Source organism: Silurus meridionalis, chromosome 26, assembly GCF_014805685.1.
Source record: "Silurus meridionalis isolate SWU-2019-XX chromosome 26, ASM1480568v1, whole genome shotgun sequence".
In the NCBI taxonomy this organism is placed as follows: domain Eukaryota; kingdom Metazoa; phylum Chordata; class Actinopteri; order Siluriformes; family Siluridae; genus Silurus; species Silurus meridionalis.
Window position 1 is genome coordinate 17,352,047 of NC_060909.1, and position 23,741 is coordinate 17,375,787.

General features: G+C 40.9%; 2 protein-coding genes across 2 annotated transcripts; both read left to right on the forward strand.

Moving 5' to 3' along the window:
• The first annotated feature begins 3,109 nt into the window (after positions 1–3,109).
• glis2a (GLIS family zinc finger 2a) lies at positions 3,110–11,586 on the forward strand. Its single transcript, XM_046840643.1, has 7 exons — positions 3,110–3,543; positions 3,871–4,013; positions 5,228–5,342; positions 6,503–6,694; positions 6,946–7,079; positions 10,328–10,446; positions 10,829–11,586. Exons 1-7 carry the CDS (start codon positions 3,535–3,537, stop codon positions 11,416–11,418), a joined length of 1,302 nt encoding a protein of 433 aa, XP_046696599.1. The 5' UTR covers positions 3,110–3,534; the 3' UTR covers positions 11,419–11,586.
• A 3,589-nt stretch (positions 11,587–15,175) lies between these two features.
• b3galt10.1 (beta-1,3-galactosyltransferase 10, tandem duplicate 1) lies at positions 15,176–22,681 on the forward strand. The gene is made up of 2 exons (XM_046840644.1): positions 15,176–15,352; positions 20,337–22,681. The coding sequence occupies exons 1-2, from the start codon at positions 15,254–15,256 to the stop codon at positions 21,489–21,491; spliced, it is 1,254 nt and encodes a 417-aa protein (XP_046696600.1). The 5' UTR covers positions 15,176–15,253; the 3' UTR covers positions 21,492–22,681.
• Positions 22,682–23,741: the final 1,060 nt, after the last annotated feature.

Genomic DNA, 23,741 nt, shown 5'->3' on the forward strand with positions numbered 1-23,741 from the left:
CTTAAAATGCAGACGACCAGAAAGTATTTGAAACCCGACGATGGGTTCGCTGGGTTTTCACGGGAGGAGTTCAGCAAGGTCTTAAATGCTGCTCTCTTCATGTTCCTGCTAGTTTTCTGAGGTTTCTTCGCCTTTAGCAAATACAGCTCAATTGGATTCAGTTGGAATCAACTGACATGATTGGCTTGGGTGAGTGAATCAGCTGCACACTGGCAGACTTGGCTTTACCTTAAAAAACCTTTTGAAGTATGTGTCTCAAGTTTTGCCTGAATTTTGGCATTTGCCTGAATCCGAGCTGATGATGCATCTGCTTTTGTAATCATAATTAAATACAAGCACCGGCATAATTGGCACACGACACCAAGATGCGGTAGACTCATAAGCAGCTCCTTTCCTTTTTCAAACCATCTTTTACTTTGGCCCAAGAAGACTTCCTTTTCTTCACCAAACCCTCTTCTTCATTGGCTCAATAAGACTTCCTTTCCTTTTCCAACCCTCTTCTTCTTTACTTCTCCAAACTCTTTTTTTCTAGGCTCATGAGGCATTCCTTTCCTTCTCCAAATTCTTTTCTACTTTGGCTTATAAGCAGATCCTTTCCTTCTTTAAACCCCTTTCTTCTTTGGCTCATGCACAGTTCCTTTCCTTCTTTAAAACCCTTTCTTCTTTGGCTCATGCACAGTTCCTTTCCTTCTTATAACCCCTTTCTTCTTTGGCTCATGAGCAGTTCCTTTTCTTTTCCAAAATCTTTCCTTTTTTTGGCTCATGAGCAGTTCCTTTTCTTCTCCAAACTCTCATGGTTCTGCTACAAGTTCAGCTTTATCTCACTAGGCCCTAAAATTGTGTCCTTTTGATTTGGAGGCCTACAAATACCTCAGATTTGTGGTAAAGCTTACACTGAAGTCTCTTCACTCTTGGCTCTTGTCACAGATACTCCTACCACCCTGATCTAGACGGGGATTTTTTCATTCACCAGAGAAAGAATTCTCGCCATCCACCACAGTTATTTTCCGTGGTCTTCCAGGTCTTTTTCCCTCAGTTCCCTAAGCTCACCGGTGCATTCTTTCTTTTTTTTAGAATGCCAGACGGGATTAGTTTTTTGGTTCTCTGTGGCTGTGGGAGTAACATCTCCTTAGACTTAATATGAAGAGCAAACCAAATCGAAATGCGAACGTAAAACACTTAAAATCAACCCTAGACCTTTTACCTGCACACACACCTGATCAGGGCAGAGCTGAGCAGCACTTTCATATTCGTAATTTAATTTCGACTATGCTACTGACGTCAGCGTTCCAACCTGCGCTGTATTCGGGAAACCGTATGCGCCGGGGAACCGATTGCAGCATTTCGATTTGACCGTGCCTTCAGAAAGCTCACAGACACTTAGACTGGAAGAATGTCTGGTGGCTCCAGAGAAACATCTGAGTTTGGGCTGAAAATTAAAACCACAAGCAAAAAAAAATTAAAGAAGGAGGGGTGAATTTTCATCTCTCTTTTGGAAGCTGTCGTGTCTCTCTCATCAGCGGCTCATTAGTCAGCTCTGCTTTGTGCTCAGACCTCATCCTGTTATGCATAAGTGTGTGTGTGTGTGTGTGCGTGTGTGTGTGTGTGTGTGTGGATATTTGCGTGAGCGAGCCGCTCTTTTATAATAGGAGACACTTGGATTGCATGTGGCTTACAGGCTGTGTGTGTGTGTGTGTGTGTGTGTGTGTGGACTGACTACGGGCAGTGCATCAGAGCTTTGGAAGGAAGGAGTCATTGCCGGTAAAAGAGACGGAGGGAGGGATAGAGGGAGGAAGAAAAACTCGAGAATGTTAAAAATGAGACATCACAAGTAGAAAAGATAAACATTTGGGAAAAGTGTGCAGCGTGTGAAGAGTAGTGAAAAGTTCTAGAAAAACCCAAAGAGGAAAAAGACCAGGAGAGGAAAGACGAGCCGGGTCGAGAAAAGGAAAGGCAGAGGGGTGAAGGCAGGAAAAAAAAAGTGAGAGAGAGGAAATGCTTTTTGTGAGAGGTTTTGCAAGGAGGAGGGTAGAATATTATAGAAGGGAAAGATGGAGGAAGGGAGAATGATGGTCGGTGCAGTGAAACAGGAGATGATGGAGGGATATTGTAGGAGAGGAAGAGATGAAGAGAAGAGAATCACTCCACTTTTTCATAAGCCTCTTCAGTCAGGGTTAAAGACATCACTGTTTTGGAGAAAGCAGGATTCAAAACCACACAGAGGGCAACAGAGAAGTTACACACACTCACACAGTTCACACACTCACATTTTACAGCTCACACTGTTTCAATTATCACACACTCACATTTTTTACAGCTCACACACTTTCACAACTCAAACACACTCACAGCTCACACACCCTCTTAACTTACACACACTCTCACAACAGCTCACACTCTCCCATTTTACAGCTCACACACTTAATTAACTTACACACACTCTAACAGCTCACACACACTCACAGCTCACACTCTCACAATTCACACTCTCTAACTTTCTCACACGCTCACACACTCTCACAGTTCACACTTACAACTCACACACTCTCAGATAACTCACACAATCTTATGACTCATACTCCCACACAACTCATACTCCCACACAACTCACACTCTCACAACTCCCACAACTCCCACACACTCCCACACACTCACAGCTCAACTAACAACATTCTCACCCATTCTCACTCTTTCTCAACTCACACACTCACAAAACACACTCTCTCACAACTCACACACACGCTCAAATAGAGAGTCGAGTTTGCCTGTAAAAAGTTTTTTTTTTCTAGATCCTATTGCTTTGTTTTATATTACATTTCATCGTCATCGGTGGTCAAAGTATTCTGTTTAAAACCGAGACTCTGTGAGGGAACAGTGAGCAGTGAAGGATCAGTTACTTCAGGCCATGTGTGTGAGCGAAAAAGAGAGAGAGAGAAAGAGGGAGTGCTGGCGTGTAGGAAAGCAGGGAGGCAAAGCAAAGGAGGGGAAAAGTAACTGGCAAAAACACAGAGGAATGATGAGGGAGGAGAAGAATAGTGCAGGGAGGGAGTGTGTGTGTGTGTGTGTGTGTGTGTGTGTGTGTCTAGTGGATATAGAAAAGAACGAAAGAAAGAAAGTGAGAGGAAAGGAGAGAAAATGTGAGAGGAGTGCGAGTGTGTGTTTCCAGGGAGTGGCCAGCAAGACCATGAATGTCTGCGTTCCTAAACTGAGGGGAGTTTCCTTGGAGAGGGAGAAAGCCTCAGTGGTGTGTGTGTATGTGTGTTGCTTAATGATTGAGTCATGTGATACCGTTGGGAACGAAAGCTTCAAGCAATACCACTGAGTGGAAGCAAAACACTATGAAAACATTCGGTGGTAGGAATAGTGTGCTTAGTGACCTGTTTTACACACTCACTCACACTCACTCACTCTCACACACACACACACACACACACACACACACACACACACACACACACACACACTTATACACGTAGGTGCTGCCTGTGGATATAGGCCAGATGCCGAGACAACTGTACCTCGTCAGCATGCGTGATGGAGGATGTATGTGTGTGTATGTGTGTGTGTGTGTGAGTGTGTGTGTGTGTGTGTGTAGCTGGTCCTTGTCTAGCAGAAAGAAATGTAAATCGCTTACAGTCGCCTGAAGTAAATTTAGTATGCCTTTTTTCCAGCTGTGTGCGTGCGTGCAGCCTTCCATTGAGGGAGGGATCGTTTTGCATACGTGTGTGTGTGTGTGAAACATTAAGAATTTTCTCTTTTCTCTCTCTCTCTCTCTCTCTCTCTCTCTCTCTCTCTCTCTCTCTCTCTCTCTATATATATATATATATATATATATATATATATATATATATATATATATATATTTCACAGGCAGCACGCCATGCTCTCCTTAGACGAGCCGTTGGATTTAAAGGTTTCCTCCAGCAGGGACAGGACGCACAGGACTTCCATCTGTGCACCGCTCCGGTTCGCCCGGACCAGGATACCACGCCCGACACGCAGCTCCGACACAGGTCAGCGCGCAAACGTTTGTGGACACCTGAGCATAACATTCTGTGAACATCCCAATCACCATTCAGTCCCCATTTGCTCTTATAAGAAGCTTCACTCTTTTGGGAAGATTTCTACTAGATTTGTGGAGATACACAAGACACAGGTAAAACCAGGTAGTGATGTAGGTGAGGTGAGGAGGCCTTTCACATTTACAGTCAGCTTTCACATGCATTGTTCAGCAGGGTTTAAGTTTCAGAGCTCAATAGCAGGAGATCTTCCTCTCCAATCCATGTAAAACATATCTTCATGGAGCTGGGTTTGTGCAGGGGTGCATTCTCATGCTGGAACAGGTTTGAGTCTCCTAGTTCAAGTGACCGCATCCTAAGACTATGTGGAGAAGAACCTTATACGGCTGGAAAAGTCAGGTGTCCCAATTCTTTTGTCCAAATAGTGGTGTGGATATACAAGGCGGTATCAAAACTTTTCGAGACTAGCTCTGTTTATGTCTCTACATTTCCACACTATCGCCTTTAAAATAGTCCCCTTGCACAGCAATCCCAGCTTTCATGCCACTCCAGGAATGTGTTGTGGAAGTCTTCTTTTCGAAGCGTCTCAAGCACCGTCTGTGATTCGCACTGGATCCTCGCAACAGTGTCAAAACGGCGACCCTTAAACTGGATCCTTATCTTCGGAGGAGGGCGAAGTCCGCAGGAGCCAAGTCTGGCGAGTAGAGTGGGTGTAGAAGTAAGATTCTGTTGTTTCCGGCGGGAAACTCACGTGCGATGAGAGCTCGGTGACAGGGTGCGCACGTGGCCAGAATAGCACCAGTTTCACAGCTCCTGATGTACACGGGACAGTGGCACAGTGACTTATGAAGGGCGGTGCTCCCTGTGACTGTGCGTGCAGCCTTTTGCTGCCATCTTTTGCCGTGTTTTAAAACTAGTCTTAAAACTCTTTAATACCACCTCGCAAACAGCCACACATTAGGGCTGTCAGGAACATTCCAAGGAACCTACTTGCAGCCTTGGCGTTCCGCATGTTGTTTTGTTGTTGTTTACTACTGACCGGTTTGTACATTTATCTGAGAAGTTCATGGAACAGAATGGACCACGGTGTCTACAGGGGGTGTTGTCTAAACACGATAAAACATTTTATGTCACGTAGCGAGGAGTGTAAGCAGGAGGAAAGTTTTCACAGAGCTGAAGTTTCATTCCTGCCCTTTTTTTTCTCCCAGATATCATGGACTCACCCACATCCTTAAAGCCAGACCTCAGTGTGTGTCCCTCGTCTCCTCCTCTCCACAACACTCCTCGTCCAGCTGCGGTCCCCTGTCGCCCCCTCGGGCCAGGGTGAGTTTCAAAACACATACACACACACACACACACACACACACACACACACACAAATATCGCAGACAAAAGGGAAATGAAACCCACTCCTTCTCCTGGGCTGTGTTCCAATAACTGGTTTAGGCATATACTCCTTAATTTGTTCTCGATTCCCCATCGCAGTGTTCTAGACAGACCCTGAATATTTCAATCAGCTGCAGGGAAGTTTTCTGGGGCGCCTGAGGGATTGAATCATCAGCATCGTTTTCCGGAGAACTTGCCCACGAGGCATTTGGCGTATGATGAAATTTCCTGTCAAAAGACAGCAAGACAGACAAAAGACAGCAAGACAGATAGATGAGGTTTAAGCAAAGCATGATTAATATCTAAAAATAATAATAAGAAGAAAAACAAGACATTTCTCTTTATACAAACAGGGTTCAACGTAGCATCTGCTAGCATCTGTTTCGCTAGTCGGCAAGCGGAATGCTAGCAAGGGAATTAATAATCAGGCTAACCATCAAACTAACTACCATTAATCCTTGCTGCTGAGGAAAATGCGGTGCTCTTGAGAAATTTATATATATGTATATTTTTGCCTATAATAATTCAAAGGTGCCATTACTTTTTTACGACCCAAAATTGAATGAAACAGGAAGCAGACGTTTGTTGGTCGCATACCTTTCACAATCTTTGGGTCAACACTTTGCAATTACAGCCAAAAATATTCTGAAATATGTCTTTTGTCAGCAGTGCACATCTGGATTGTGATATTTTGCCCGTGCTTTTGTCAGATTTGAAACCGTTTGGTGAGCGACAGTTTAATTCCTTGAGATTCTGAGGCCGATTTAGGCCTTTTGAACATCCAGAGTTTCTTGGATTTTAACTGAAGTTAGAGGGGGCACAGGGTTTTTCTTCTAAAGCTGCTGTTGCTAGAATCTCAAGATGTTCCACTGGATTTTGTGGAGATTTGTGGAGATTCGTTCAGCCACAAGGACGTTAGTACGCGAGTCAGGCACTGATGTAGCTGAGATTAGGAGACCTCTATAGCTGAAGATCTTCCAGTCCAACCCATGTAATGCATATCTACGTGGAACTGGTTTTGTGCACATATATAGTGTATGTTTATAGATATAGTATATATAAACCCAAACCAACCTCAACTTCTCTTTCACACAAAGGATTCAGAGAGCGTCAGTTACCTAGAAGGTGAGGCTTCTTCTCCTCCACGTCCTCCAGGCTTTCAGTTCTTCCTACCAATCGGGGCAGGGGGCAGCCTTCTCCCTCCCACCTCTATACTGGCTTCTCAGCGGCGAGACAGACGAGATTCTCCTGAACCGGCGGAGGAACAGCTCGCCTGCCGTTGGCTGCGGGTGAGCAAACTGATCACCTCCATTAATTCATTAATTCTCAATTAATTCTCTGGGCGACAAGAAACAAATGTACTCACAGATTAGTACAAAACACATCAAAAATTTTCATACCAAGATCTCGTAACACAAATTTTGTTTTCGCAATTCCTCCCAAATCTAGTGATCCCAGGTGTCATTTCTAACACATTTCTTGCAATCTCTCTCTCTCTCTCTCTCTCTCTCTCTCTCTCTCTTGCCACATGGCTCTCTAGTGCCACCTGCTGTTCGAGTGCCTGCAGGACCTGGTGGATCACGTGACCGAGTCGCACGTGAAGCCGGAGAGGAGCTCGGGCTACTGCTGCCACTGGGAGGGGTGCGCGCGCAAAGGCCGCGGCTTCAACGCCAGGTGACGGAGTAGTACAATCCAGTTTTTTACAACACGTGATGCTGGGAAAATGATTCAGTGGATGTTTTTATAGTGTACAATCAGTCAAAATTATTATTATTATTATTATTATTATTATTATTATTTACACTATATGACCAAAGGTATTGGGACAAAGTTTCATTTTACCACCGAACACGACATAAGATTCATTATTTATTTATGATGGCAAGGTGACATCACGAGGGCAAAAAAAGAAAACGAAAAAAATAAACGAGTGTGCAGCTCATTTGGGTTCCAGGAAATTCCAGCTTGTTTTGCATAAAGCTTAGATAGATGGCTTAGTAGATTTCATGACCAGGATTCAGTGCAGGATCTTTTTTTTTTTTTTACGCTCATCAGTTCATTGTGTAAGTCATTAAATAAAAAAATGGTTAAACCAGTTGTCATCATCTGTCAAGTCAAGTCAAGTCAAGTTTGGTGAATGGTGTGTATTTATCCCTGAAGTGCAGCCGTGGTGACTGTGGCAAGGAAACACTTCCTTAGATATTATGAGGAAGAAACCTTAGAGGAACCAGACTCAAAAGGGGAACTCATCCTCATTTGGGTTCCCCATTTCCCACAATGTGTTGGGCTGTTTGTACAAATTGTTTTGAGAATGCACCTACTGGTTTGCAAATATTAGGGATCCAAGCAACTGAAAAAAACTGTAAAAGTAAGTCTTTTGTCAATGACCATCTCAAAGCTAATAAAAGAACTTCTTTTGTCATTGTTCACAAACAAAATGTGGATTCTAATGATTGAAAATGCACAAGGCTGAACGTCTATGAATTTCAACAGCACAAATTTGTACATAACTGAATGAGATATTGTTTGCAAGAGAATGGACAGGATTTCGCACTTTTACTGTAATGAACGAGTGTTTGTTAGTTTCCTGATTCTTCATCCGTTTTCAGAAATTGTAATTCTGTGTATCGTCAATTAAAGTTTCACGAGATTCATCTTTGACCTTTTTTTTAGAGAACTAGTTGATCATTGTTTGATCTTGATGCCCTGCACTCGCCTTCATTAGTGACATTTAAGATTCGATCATCATTTCAAGAAAAAAGTGTAATAGAAATTGAAGCTTGACAGATTGGGACAACTGGTGGAACATTTAGCATTCATTGACTTTTTCAATGAACTAGAGATTTCATATGTATATATATATATATATATATATATATATATATATATATATATATATATATATATATATATATATATATATATAATATATTTTGATCATATTTTGCTTTTATGATGTGCGCAAGTGACTAAATCATGTGGAGGTTGAACAGGTAGCTTCTAGAAGTTTGAAACCCTCCAGAGCAACTGAGAAATACGGAAAAATCCCAGCTGCACTCTATATTCTGTAGTGACTCAGCAAAGATTAAAGCGTATAGTGGATGTGCTTTCAGAAGAAATTCATTAGAAGTGTGCCTGTCAGAAACGATGAGTGGAAGGAAGGACCAAATGCAGGATGCTGGCAGGGTGATATAAAATACGGTCTTTGATGTGAAAGAGGCAGGGGAAAAAACACAGGTCAAACACAGATTCCGAAAAACCAGTCCAAAAAATCAGAAAGCCAGCAGACAGAGCAATGGAGGGAAAACCAAAAATCTGAATCCAACAAACTGTCCAAAAATCCAAAAAGCCGGGACAACAGAGCTCAGCAGGGAGATCCAGAATCAGCAATCAAAACCAGTCTAAAATCCAGAGGATCAGGAACTGGAACAGGAACAGGATCAGGATCAGGATCAGGAAAACAATCAGGAACAGGATCAGGAACAGGATCAGGATGAGAATCACGATCAGAATCAGGATTAGGAACAGGATCAGATTTAGGATCAGGAACAGGATCAGAATCAGAAACAGGATCAGGAACAGGATCAGATTTAGGATCAGGAACAGAATCAGGAACAGGATCAGATTTAGGATCAGGAACAGGATCAGAATCAGGAACAGGATCAGGAACAGGATCAAATTTAGGAACAGGAACAGAATCAGGAACAGGATCAGATTTAGGATCAGGAACAGGAACAGAATCAGGAACAGGATCAGATTTAGGATCAGGAACAGGATCAGAATCAGGATCATGAACAGGATCAGAAACAGGATCAGGATCAGATTTAGGATCAGGTTTAGAATCAGGAACAGGATCAGGAACAGGATCAGAATCAGGATCAGGAACAGGATCAGGAACAGGATCAGAAACAGAATCAGAATCAGGATCAGGTACTCTCAGGGGCTAACAAACAGTTGAGATAATCTGGCCCCAAGCATATGTCTTTAGTGTGCTTAAATACTGGGTGGTGCAGGAAAAATGGCGAGATGGTTGCCGACCCGGAAACCTGGAAGAAAGTGCCGCGAAACCTTAAGTGAGTGTTGCGTGCTCAGAAAACCCTGACAGTGCTGGCAAGATTTAACCACGAATGCGACAGTGTTCTGACTGGCTCCGAACATAATTCTGATCATTCTTTCCATTGAACACACCCTGATGTTTTTATATAAAAAAAGTGCCACCCAAGATTGACATGATAAACTCTTCACTCATCCATAATTATTAAGGGTGGCACTGACAGAGAGATAAACAGGTTAGTTCAGGCAGCGAAAAAATAAAAATAATCCAACGGAACTATCTGCTTAGGTCGAGTTTGTACTAACAATACAATCACACCTTGGTGTGGCTTGGGTTTCTTTTGGTTTTGATTTGTTGTTTTAAATCTGACACCAGGTTTTATTCATTACAGGCCAATCCAGTTATCATACATCCCACTGTCGGAGTGAAGAGGCTCAATGGCAGCCACGCTGAATGCTCAAGCTTCTGGCATTTTTTGCCAAACTCTAGATTGATTCAAATAACCTAAAGAGATAAGCGATGCATGCAGAGAGAGTAAATAGCTACAGCGTCAATATTCAATTCAGTGAATTCGATCTGTAGCAACCACGAACATTTCAACAAGGCTGAATTCCATACACACCCTTTATCGGAGCTTACAATGATCTTATTTTGTAACTGATGGTTTATAGGGTAAACAGTGGCAAACTTGGTAGCACTGGGATTTGATCTCTTAATCTTCTGAACAGACGAATTTTTGAAGCCGATAAACAAATGACAATTTACAAAACTACAAAATGTCATATAATTATTTTGTGTGTGTGTGTGTGTGTGTGTGTGTGTGTGTGTGTCCAAAGTGGTAATAATGGCTCTTATCTCCTCTTGCCAGGTACAAGATGCTGATCCACATCCGCACACACACCAATGAAAAACCCCACCAGTGTCCCATTTGCAGCAAGAGCTTTTCCCGGCTGGAGAACCTCAAAATACACACCCGCTCTCACACCGGTGAGATGAACACACCTGGGGTTGTGTCACACACCCAGCAGGTTTTCATTCACCTCAGTGTTCTGTCAAAACAAATAATCAAATCTTGTTTATTTGTGTATGTATGTGGAAAAACAAGTTCTGGAAAAAAGGGAGAAAACCTGATAAGATCAACTAAAATACAAGAGTGTGTTTTAAAACACAAGGTCAGCGCTAAGGCCCCTAAAAATGAAGAATTTCCAACCTTTGATATAAAAAACGGGCATTTTTCTGTCAGGCAAAAGGAATTTGAGATGAGCCTCATGAACTCGAAAGTGTTCTTCTATCGTCACGTGTGCTGTGATCATTAATGCCATGTAATGCTTGAAAGTTTTTTTTATAAATGTTCTTTTGTTTTTCTCAGGCGAGAAGCCTTACGCGTGCCCGTACGAGGGTTGCGGAAAGCGCTACTCAAACTCCAGCGATCGCTTCAAGCACACTCGAACGCACTACGAAGACAGACCCTACTGCTGCAAGATGGCCGGCTGCCCCAAGCGCTACACTGATCCCAGTTCGCTTCGCAAGCACATCAAAGCCCACGGACATTCCGTGTCTACAGGCGCCGAGCCGACCGTCCCGACCGCCGATCCGCCGACCCCTTCGGCTTCCGCGAGGGCTCACCTGGTGTTACCCGGGGCCGCCCTGGCTCTCCTGCACGCCTTTAGCGGGCCACTCATGGCTTTGGGCGCTTCTCCTCTTGACCTCTCCATGTCTGCAGGACACACGGGTGTGGACGCCGTACTCAGTCGCAGCAACATGGCTCCAGGGCTGGGCAAGATGCCTCTCTTCGACCCTTTACTGCTTCCTTCGTTTGGGCTCGAGGCAAAGCAAAGGGTTTCAAAGGAGAAAAACGGTGACGATGATAACGGGGAGGTCGGAGATGGGTGCAGCGGTCTGTCCTGGGTGTTTGTCCCACCGGGTATGATGATGCTCAAGCAAGCCGTGGTCAGCTAGACCGGGCGTTGTCTCACGTGGTCTGTAAAAATTATGTAATTTAGATCGCTCGAACCCAACTCAATTTTTTATTTACCCATCCGTCTCAATTCTGCGTTTACATTTTTTTTTTTAAAGCAGTGTATTTCAAACGGAAGCCAGAAACCGCAGTATTCCGCCCCCCCGCCACCCCCTTTAGTATTCTCAGTGTATCTTCATTCTTCACAGGAATAAAGTACACTTTATTTGTAAAGAAAATTGTTTGCCAAGCCAAACAAAAAATGTTAATCAAACATGACGACGGTTCATATACCTTGTGTACCTTACCTGAACAACAAACTTGGCGTTCACATCTAACATTCACCAAACAAAGAACTCAAACAAGGAAACGGACTGATCTGGAAAGAAGGTGTTTGCTTTTCCTCCCAGAGACCACCCTGAGCAAATCATCATGAATCATGTTTCAATAGTTTTTTTTGTTTTTTTTTATTTTGTCAGACGAAACACATCTGGTGTTGAGGAATTGTGTCGATTGAATACGTCATTGCTGATTTTATTGATATATTGTTCCTTCCCTCTGTTAGGTTTTTTTTTCTTTATAGCGACGAGCTTTACCGAGAAACGTTCGACGAAGGCAGCGTGAGAGCTGTTTCCGGAAACAGACGACGGTCCATGTTGACCAGCTCCTGACTTGTTTTGCACAATCTCTGTCCTTACCTCCGTTCTCATCATCGTATAGTTATGTAACCAGTTCAAGTGCCTTTCTTACACTCTTATCGCTGTGCCGTTTGCCAAATTGGGAATGTAACGGCAGCAGCAATCGGTCTCTTTCTTGACTTTTTGCTGATATTAACCACAGGCTTCACGTTGGTGTATGGTTTCCATACACGCGATCACAATTGGGTTGCGCATTATGCAAATTGTTAAAACAAGGAATGCAGGGGAAGTACTCAGGAAATTAGTTTCACCAGGTTCATAGATCTGACCTGTTTAATTTTAAATAGACTTCCTGTACTTCAGTGGTGGACAAAGTACACAAACCATGTACTTGAGTTAAAGTAGAGATACAGTAGGTACTATATTAAAAGTAAACTTGTTTGCTTGAGTAAAAGTACAAAAGTATTTGCCTTCAAATGTACTTAAGTTTTTAAAGTACTATGATTTATTCCGGCATTTTTCGTGCCATCATTTTTGTCACAAGGCTCTTTGCTTAATCAACTCAGTTTATGTGAAAAGACTCTAATGTTCCTCTCGGCACACTGATCTATTAGTAGAATGATATTAATGAGTCAAACACCGAATGATATCTATTTAAATTGAGCCTAAACCCTTTCAACTGCTTAAAAAAAACCCGCACAAATAAGACCACAGGTGTTGTGGCGAATTAGAGTCAGGAGTTTCTTCCATTATTTATTACTCTCAAAATGTGGCTTTGTGTATCATCGAAAACCAAAACAAAATAAACTACCCAGCCTGCTCTTATATCCAAAGCCATTCACTCCTGAAAGAGACCGCTGGCCAACTGCCACCATAATGTGTTACGCTCAAATCAAGCTTCACAAGCCTTGTCCCTGAATCCGATTACATGAAGGTACACCATTAAGCTAGGCTACACTAGCTAGTCAATACAGTATATACGTTTGAATGGAAGTTTAGACATCACCTTTGCCAATATGTATAATTTTCCATCATCGACATGTGTTCTAATAACGAGCATGCAGAATATTTCCAAAAAAAAAAAAAGCAAACTCCAAGAGATATTGTCATGCAAGATATCGACAATTGTGATTCCGACGATGACTGGCAGTGTCTAATAATAAACAACAAAGGCATATGATAAACATGATATGTGTCAGTTTTTATATGTATTGCTACACATTTCATTGCATAACACTTGAATGAAAATAATTATTTTGCTCAGGTCCTGCAATGACGTGGAGAAAACTTGGTTATCTCCCATCAAGGAAGAGCTTTTAGCAAGGGACTGCCCTGTTTTTTTCCCCCCAAAGTCAGAATGTAATGTGAATACTTTTTAATGTGTCAGGCATTGTTGACTGAGTGTGTCAAACCAGTCAGAAAAACTATAGCCGATACACACTTTGAAAAAATTGAGGAAAAAAATTGAGAGTTTTACTGTTTAAAATTGCTTCCTGTTATATTGAGTCTGAAATCCGGTTGTAAAGTCTAATCCCATAAGTAGTGACATACGCAGTCATTCGGTAGTATTCGACAAAGTCCTGCTCCATTTATGGACACTTAAGTCATAAATTACCGGGCGTTGTGTAAAGTGGACCAAAGTCCAGTGCTTTAATCACACGATAGCCTTCCACACCTGCCATCAACTGAAAACGTCATGTCAGTGATCCAACCGTTGGCCCATTGTGTTTTGTTGAAATAAGGAGGGCCTGTTTGATTCAATGATCCATTTATTAAAACTAGTCACACCAGAACGGTTTGTTCCTTACGGTAAAGTGTTTGCATTTTCCGTTATTTTTCATGCAATTTGATTGGTCAGAAAGTTCACCTGTTACAGCACCACTTGCTGAATTATGCACCAATATTTTAATCTACTGCAACAAGCTAATGGACAGGGATTATCGTCATAGAAACAGACAATGCACAGTATACATCGAGCGGGCATAACGTTATGAGCGGTGAAGTGAATAACACTGATTATTCTCAAAGTTGATGTGTTAGAAGCAGGAAAAATGGGAAGGCGTAAGGATTTGAGTGAGTTTGATGAGAGCCAAATTGAGATGTCTAGACGACTGGGTCAGAGCATCTCCAAAACTGCAGCTCTTATGGGCTTTTCCCAGTCTGCAGTGGTCAGTATCTATCAAAAGCAGTCCAAGGAAGGAACAGCGGTGAACCTGTGACGGGATCATGGGCAGTCGAGTCTCATTGAATGGAATTGAATTGAAATTGCTGATGAATTTAATGCTGTTGAGGCTCGACACGTCAGGACTGTCTTGGCAGCAAAAGAGGGACCAACACAATATTGGGCAGGTGGTCATAAAAGTATGCCTGATCGGTGTAGATCATGGATATACTCACATTTTCTGTAGAGATGTTTCTTCAAGACTTATGGAAGGAGTCCCCAGTGCCAGTGCTTTGTCTTACAGTACATACTGGACGAAAGGAATGAATGTTGCTAGACGAACCATTGAAAGTTGTGAATTGTGTGAAACTTGCCACCATTAGATTTGATTACTGAAACTGTCAGGGGTGGTTTAGCTGCCGATTAGCATAGGACAGGTGTAACGGGCCGCTGGCCCTGAGCTCTATTTGTTTTAACATGGGGGTCAAGCACCCAACAGGGGGGGCTGTTACTGTACAGTATATTAATGGTTGGGAATGAATTGCACCCGCTTCTTGCTTCATGCGCCGGGTTCCTTAGAAGGGTTAGTTTCCAACCGTGTTGATATGTACACACGGAGGAGTGATTTTTGCACCATTAAATAAACAGACAGTGGAAATAGAGTTCCAGTGCATTCTATCCCCCTGTGAAGATCCAGCGAAAAATTTTGAATAAGAAGCACGGCTCACATCGAATATTTTTGCATAAAAAAGAAACCCGAGTCGCCTTTGGTCTCTGAGGAGACATTAATGATTAAAAGTGTTGACACACATTTTAACATGTGTCCCTGCTTGCATAAAAACACACTGCAGGTCATTCTGTGACTGCAGGTACTGAACATATATAATGTGTGTATGTGTGTAACTGTGTTATACTGAACTAAATCTCAGAAGTGCCCAGCATTGCTATAGTTACCTCCGATCTGTGCTCCCACCTCTTTTTAACAATGCACCTGGAAGGAGGAGGAGGGTAGGAGGTGTGGAGGCACACCTGGTTTCCATGAGATGTCTATCTCACAGGATTCATCACAGGCGCAGAGCTCGTTCTGTCTCTCTCTCAGGCAGGATCTCAGGTCCCTGCAGAAACACAAACACTAAGGTAAGCTTTACTTTTCCTGCTCCTTCTCAGTTCTATTAGATGCTCTAAATGCGAACATACACTAATTTTTTAGGCATAATTGTCGATTTTTGGTTCAATTTAGTGAGATTAACAAACGAGGGTATTCACAATGTCGTTCTTTTTTTCTCCAAAAGCCTCCTTGAGAAATAATCTAACGTTTCCCATTGTGGAAATTTGAGGAGAACACAAGGCAAATGTGCTTTGTAGTACAAATAATAACTCTTGAACCTACTTGAATGCAATCAGTAACTCTATATTTTTCCTTAACTGTAATCTGAATCCAATGCCGTTTTGGCTTTTGTGCAGAAACGTTTCACGGGGTTCAGGAGGAAACTTGCGATGACCTCGTGTTTTTCTTTGTAGTTTGCTCTGTAAATAAATAAAGGTTGCTATTCTATAAGTGTTGTAGAAACAAAGTGGTACCGAAGTAAAGTTAAATAAAGACTTTGGTCCTGTTAAGTTATGTTTATGTGCACCGCTCATTTAAAGATGTAATTCAAAGGGCTGGATTATTACTTGGCAGCAGATCAAGTGTCAGTCGAACAATAAAAACAGGTGACAAGGTGACAGTCAATGTTCTGAGAAGATCTTAAAACTTTACAGAGCAATAGTCTGGTGTTCAACCATGTAAAGTAAAGGAAACTAGAGCGAAATATACAGGGGGTGAGCACCCAGATATTGTAAGCTGTTGTACATTTGAACAGAAGGAAACAGAACCACACCTTCAGGTGTAATCTTTGACCAGGGACATCGGTGGAATTCTTTGTAGGAAGAAAAATACAGAATACTGACAACAAAACAAGCTGACAAGAGGATGTGAGCTATGTCAGATAAAATTAGTCTAAATTGAAAAAGTGAGTAGCTACAGTGTCATTCAGATGTTAGCCTAATTTATTTTTAAATGTTCTTGTAATGTTTGACACAGTAAGTTGTGCTGGCAAGACGTTTGATTAATAGCCTCGCTTCATGTTTGAGTCACTTCCTGTTTGATGGCATTGCTGTCAGATTAATCAGCCCATACATTTTTTTTATTTTTTATATTTGTTATGGCAAGAGTCATTTTACTCAAAATTAATCTTAAAAACTTTTGTCCTGAAGATGACAAAATGTAGTACAAATAAAAGACCCTTTACATATTTAAATAAGTTAATTTTCCTTATTTATTTATATTTCCATTAAAAATGATCAAACAAAAATGCATTTTGACAGCCTCAATTGATACATTAATACAAAACGATTTCAAAATGTTGTTACCTAATGAATGTATCCAGGTTGAACATTCCCCATAAAGAACACAAGCAGAGCAAAGATGATGACCAGGTGATCAGGAATGTCTCTGTTCTCAGTCATGTTTTCATCGGTAACTTCCTCTTTCTCATCCATGTTAACCCCACATTCTTGTTGCCTTCTGCCTGCTGATTATTAGCTTCGTAAACTAGTCTACATCTGTGGTGTGTGAGAACCAGGAAATGATACACCAGTGGGAGATTAATAAAGCCACGCAATGACAGGAAATAAGTTGATGGTCTGAAAATGGCGCACTGAGAAGGAAAAAAATGTGATATTTCACCAAATAGATTAAAACTAAAGTAATGAGTCTATTTTGATGTACAAAGTAGAAAGTACAGACATTTGTGTAAAAACGTAAGGAGAAAAAGTAAAATGTTCTCCCAAAAATAAATAGTAAAGTAAAATACTTATACCAGAAAAATCTACTTAAGTACAGTAACGAAGTGTTTGTACTTTCCACCTCTGGTTATACCTTTCAGTTTTATACCTGACCTGTTTTTGTTTTCATTCCCCATTATGATACAGGAGAACAGATACAAATTTATTTGAAAGCCTTTTGTTCGGTTTTAAAAGTAGATGTTGGGTGCAACAATTAGGGAGTGGTTACAATTCTAGACAACCTAGCCAGAGTAACAAGAATAAGAACCTTTGATGCTTCACAATCTAAAAAGTAAAGACGTTTGACCCAAACGAACAAACTAACAGAAATTGCAGTGGTATTTCAAATGTGTCTTTGTGCTATACAATGTTTCGACTTATGATTTTCCGATCTTCCGATGATGATAGCAACACGGCAAAATTGTAAAAGGATTTTATCTTTCGTGCGGCAAGCAAACATAGCAACTCCGCCCCCCACTTGGGAACCGGCGCTCGTCCATGCACCCGCTGCCACATAAATGCTGTATATACTGTATGGTTTATACAGTACGGTACTGTAAATTGCTGTTTTGCAAAATTATGTACTATAATTTGTTAGATTATTAACAAAGTACAGTATAATGGGTAGGCTAGGTAATGTCCCGACTTACGATATTTTCGATGTGGTCATCGTGAATGCGTTTCTATCGGAAGCCAAGGTCTACCTGTAATAAAATTTCATATGCCAAAATGAAACCCTAAAGTCCTACATACTAACTGCACTATTATTTACCTACAACATTTACTATGTGTGTGTTTAAAGGAACGCAATCTCCTAGAGCAGGCGGCCGACCCCTGAGACTGTTAACTCTAGCTCTACTGGCGACACAGTATGGTGCTCATTCTGTAAAATTCTAATTTAAATGCCTGTAATCTGATTGCACGTCTTTAAACTGCTGTAATCAGCACTTTACATGGACGCTGCGATAAGGCCGACATTAGGCAAACGTTTTAAAAGGATTTAGCTGTGAGAGGTAACCGCCGTGGCTAATAAAGTCACATCAAGTCAGTCTAGGAGTCTGTTTTGGTAACAAAGATGACAGCGTGTTGCTTACACATCTCAGATCTGTGCAGGTAGGACAATTACTCGACTGGTTTGCCTTCAACCAGAATGCACTAACTGACCCACATTGTAAGTAGTCTGTTCCGTGTAAAAACTTTTCTGTTCTCAGGAATTGGAGAGATGTATTTGGGAGTTTGGCGTTCAGCTCTAACAGCTATTCGGTGATGTGCTGGGAATCAGCACTGAGAATCTAAGTTTTGGCGGTTCTTGGTAAAAATGATATACTAAGACAAAGATGGAGATAGAGGAAATGATTGTTGGTTATTAGTTAAGTATTTGTTCCAAAAAATTTTGATACGTTTTTGTTTTGGCAGCTGTAGTGCTTGCGATAACAAGAACTAACCTTCCACACCCTTAAACGCAAACATGACAGGACAAAAGAAATGCCGCAGTTTTAAAATGTGCTTCATTAATCTTACAAGATTAATCTTACAAAATAATTGTTTTTTTGCTTTGCTGAACAATGATTGTTTTCCAAGCTGGGGTTTATCAGCCCAGCCTGGTTTTATGTCTATTGACAATTAACTGAATATATTTACCTTATTTGTTAAGGCGATATTTTTAAACAGTATCAGAACAATAACATATAAATTATAAATGACCAAGAGATAAGAGCAGACAGGACAGAATTCACTCGACAGGTTGAAAAGCTTTGAAACTGGAGCTAAGTGATTGAAGGAGTACAAGTAAACGCTATGTTTGGAGTACAAAGCACTGTTTTCTGTGTAATATGGAGTTAATAAGAGATCCTACATGCTTACCGTACTGCGGTGTGCAAGTGTTAATACTTACCTGGGGAAATACTTTCACTGGCAGGCTCTGTGGAAATGCTTTGACCTACTGCGTCAGATTCATAGGGTGATATAATGTCTTGAAATGCCTAAAAAAAATGCAAGGGGAGTTAGGAAAAAAAAAAAATCTGCCTCGGAGGCTTCGGTCTAGCTGAAACTTTAGACTGTTCTTTACACTAGCTTAACAAAACAAATCCCCAAACCGGTAAGACTGAAAAACAAGAGCAGCTCCTGGCACTATTTACTTTATTTTGCATAGTGGTTTAACCTTCCTCAACTTTTGAAACTTGTGTTCAAGTCCACCTTTGTTGTATGTTGGAAGTCAACATTTGGTTCAGAGCTGCTGGAAGAACAAGCTATGCAAAGTACTTGAGCAGCACGTGAGAAGTCTACTTGTTCAAGAGTCTTTGTCCGAGTACGTGAATAAAGGCTTCAACCCTACGGCTGCTGATCAGGTACTGCGAAAAAAACGTGAAGTGAGAGGGATTGGATAACATTGGAAGCAAAGACATTTGAAGATGGTGGATGACAAGAGCCAATGCAGATACGGATGCCATGCAATGCTTTCATGATCCTGACCGAACAGTGTTCAAAAGGCTATTGGAAATATGGAGTACCCAGAGTGGACAGACATGAGTGACGTATAGAAACTAATGGCAATCCTGAAGAACATGCAGAACCCTTGGTTCTCATACCCGTAAACTAGGCAAACCACAATTTTTACTGTTGATGGATGAGATATGGATATATGTGTGCTGTATGAAAAATCAAGCGTCACGGTTTAGTGACGGGCCAACTTGCAAAAGGAGTTTAAGGCTAAAAATGTTTTTTAAAAATACTTTTAATAAAGTCTCAGTGGTGCAGGAAAAGACGTCCAAGCTACAGAGTGTTGTCTAGGTGGGGAGTCCAAACGCTTAGTGACAAGCTTTCAAGGGAATAACGTTAATGAGGGCAGTGCTTTCTTAAAGTGTCCTTCATTGTACTCTTATTTGTATCGTTCCTGGAGCAATTCACACATTTTTCACCGTTTTGGGAAACAATACAAAATCGTCAAAAGAAAAAAAGCCAGCAATAGATTTAAAAGACTAATTTCTGAAGGATTTAAACTGGTTTTGGATGTTGGACAAAAAATCTTTTGTTGATACAAATCTATGTTTATGTGTTCGGTATATATAATGCCTGGGGCTTCCAGAGTAGAGACACCAGAAATAGTTGTACTGCAGGATATGCAGAGAAAACATCATTAATGCGGCACAAAACAAGCACAGAGCTGTAATTCACCCTGTATACCACTAGCACATTGTTAAGATATTGTACAATGGTAAGTAAAGCTCATGCAGGTGTAATCATAAATGTGGTTTAGCTCTAAATACTTCTTCTCTTCTTTCTCCCTCTCTTTTAGATGATGACCCCCTTAATCCAGGGCAAGTTTAAAATCTGCTTTATCTTCTTGCTCCTCGTCACCTTCATTGGCCTTGTGACTGTCAACTTCGTAAATAGCAATTTTAAACCTTCCAAACTGTTCCTCAACAATGTTGCCCAAAAACTCAGCTTCATTTACTTGCCATTGAACCCCCAAAAAGTCAGCAATGAAACGATGAAGACTGAACCGCAGGTATCTAATACAACACATGCTTTAGTGTCCATGGTGAACATGCTTAACCACAATGAGAAGGAAAAAACAGAAGTGCCGACCAATCAGGATCCGACATCAACCGTGGCACAACCAGACCATGAAGCCTATCCACGCAATTACCAATTTATCATAGACGAGCCGGATATATGTAAGCAGCGCAAGCCGTTCTTGGTCCTCATGGTCCCAGTGGCTCCTCAACAACTGGAGGCTCGCAACGCCATCCGGAGCACGTGGGGCAACGAGAGTGTTGTTCAAGGGAAAAACGTCATTGTGTTGTTCATGCTGGGATTAAACGGAGAAGAGGACGAGGCGAAACAGCTTGAGCGTTTGATTCCGGAAAGCCGGCAACATCATGACCTGATTCAAAGTAACTTTCTTGACACGTACAAGAACCTGACCACTAAGACCATGGTGATCCTGGACTGGCTGGCCACACGCTGTCCTCAAGCCTCCTACGCCATGAAGATCGACTCGGACATGTTCTTGAATGTGGAGAATCTCATGAGCTTGCTGCTTATGGAAAACACCCCAAAGGAAAACTACATAACTGGGATGGTTATGTGGAACCGGCCCGTAGTGCGAAACAAATTTTCCAAGTGGTATGTTCCGGAGGAAGTCTACCCGGAAAACGTCTACCCTACATACTTGCTAGGGATGGGTTACGTGTTCTCCAACGATCTTCCCGAGAAGCTGGTCAAGGTCTCGAAACACATACGTCCGTTTTACATCGAGGACGCGTATGTGGGAGCGTGTTTGAAGAAACTGGGATTCGCTCCTTCGAACCCTCCCGACCCATCTAAGTTCAAGGCGTATTTTAATGGCGCATATGACCGCAATGAGTTTGCAAGGGTCATCACAACTATCCTCGGCTCTCCGCAGCAGCTAATAAATTTCTGGCAGGACTTAAAGAGGCCGACATGATCGTCACATCTTTAATTGACCTGTTTTTTTTTTTAGAGTTTTATAAAAAAATAATCTTTTGCACCAAGACAAAACTCATCATATAAGACTGCTAAATTTAACATGAAGTTTAGGTTCATATGGATTTCCTCCAGGACTTACCTCCAACTGCCCCAAAAACTCATGGCATGTTGGCAACTTCAGATTGCCCTATGTGTAAATGATGGGTGTACACCATGGACTGTAAAGTATTTCCTCCTCTTCACACCCAGTGTTCGAGTGGGATTGGATCCGCCATGAGCACCACAAGCATGTCCAGTTACAGAAGGGCGATTTTCGACTACAGAATAAAGGCTCACTTTATCAAAAAGCTGTGAAGGGCCCTCAAGATCAAGTTCAAATTTTATTTGTCAGATACACATACATACAGAGTACGACATGCAGTGAAATGCTTTACACAACTGTCCATTATTTAAGCATGAAAAAAGGAATAGAATATAAGGATAAAAAAAGAAAGTAGAATTTACAATTTATTTATTATTTGATAGAACTCTGTGAATAAGAACATTTATATTTTCTGGATGATTAAATATATTGAGGACAAGAATGTGGAGACATGTTTACATTAATGACTGTTCGTCCTCATGAACAATTTTGTCTATTTATTAATAATATATATATATATATATATATATATATATATATATATATATATATATATATATATATATATATATGTGCTATGGTAACAGTCTCTGGAACCACATATGACTGGAAAAGTCAGGTGCCTCAATACTTTTGTCTATATAGTGTATATTTGAAGGAAAATTATGATCTTTTTGGGTGAGATAGACTTCAAATTTAATTTCTATTGCATATTGCCTTTGTAGCTCCGCCTTTATTTCTCTGTTTGCTAAAAAAACAAACTAAAAAAACAACTAAAGATTAAAGAGGGTTGTTTACCGTTTTTTTTTTCCCACACAAAAAATGAAGAAGGCTGTCAATCATCTGCAAAATCAACTCTGTTTCCAAACATGCAATTTATAAAAAAAAAAAAAAAAAAAAAAAACGATTTATTTTGCTTTTTCTGAACTGTCCATTTTTTTACCTTATGTGCTTCCAGATACACCTATTTATTAAACAATTTTTTTTTAATCTGGGTGCACTTTAACGAAGAATAAATTGTTAGAAATAAATGTGTGTGCAAAGTGTGTGTGTGTGTTGCATTTAACCTAAAAAAAACAAAGTCAGATCATGTTGTAAAATACTTAAGTATAACATATTAGAATTACAGTGCAATTACCGTACATATAAATATATATATATATATATATATATATATATATATATATATATATATATATATATATATAAATGGATTTGCCATTTATATATAAGCCATCACCAAGCAAACGTTTGCCTACATCATTATCTACAGTCTACATCTACACCGCCTACATGCGGATCTCATACAAATACATGTGCAGACAGATGTCATACTTTAAAGTTCAGAGGTGAACAAAAGAATCCTCATATGCTGTTCTAACAAACTCCTCTTTTCTGGAAAGATGCTCTACTAGATTTTAAAGCGTGCTGGTGGAGATTTCTGTGCGATTCATTCAGCCACAAAGAGTCTGACTTAGTGAAAACAGTTTGGGTGGAACCACAAATGGCTGAAAAGTCCGGTGTCCAAAAACCTTTGTCCATTTAGTGTGTGAATCTTTTTTTTTTCCAAGGATTTTTGAGTACATTCCATTTCCCCCTCCTGCAGAAATTACATTTTTTTTTATTTCCAATTTCTTACCAGGGAATCGGCAACATCGGACTGTTTTAAAACGGTTATATAAATAATAAATGGCAAAAAAAAATTATAAAAATAAAATACGGTTCTCACACGGGAAGATCTCTTGGATGTTTGTTTATGATTGTTTTTTTTTCCGATATGTAGTCTCAGGAGTCTACAGAGAAGCCTATGGTAGAAAACGTCACTATTAGAAAATGGTTCTTGAATTCTCAGCTACTTCTTCGAACTCTTTTGGGTGGAATCGTACATAGGACCCCTTCTACCAGAGATGAACTGAAGTATTCAAGGGCTTCTAGTGCTTGCTCAGAAAGAGTATCTTACATATATAAAACGATGTGTACTTAAAGTGTAGTCCATAAAAACATGTTGACTTTTGATTGGGAAACCAGTTCCTGACTGCTCCTTTTAGCGCTACACTCGATTGTGCAACGTTTAGAAAGCGGTTGTAGCGGTGAACTTGTGCCATC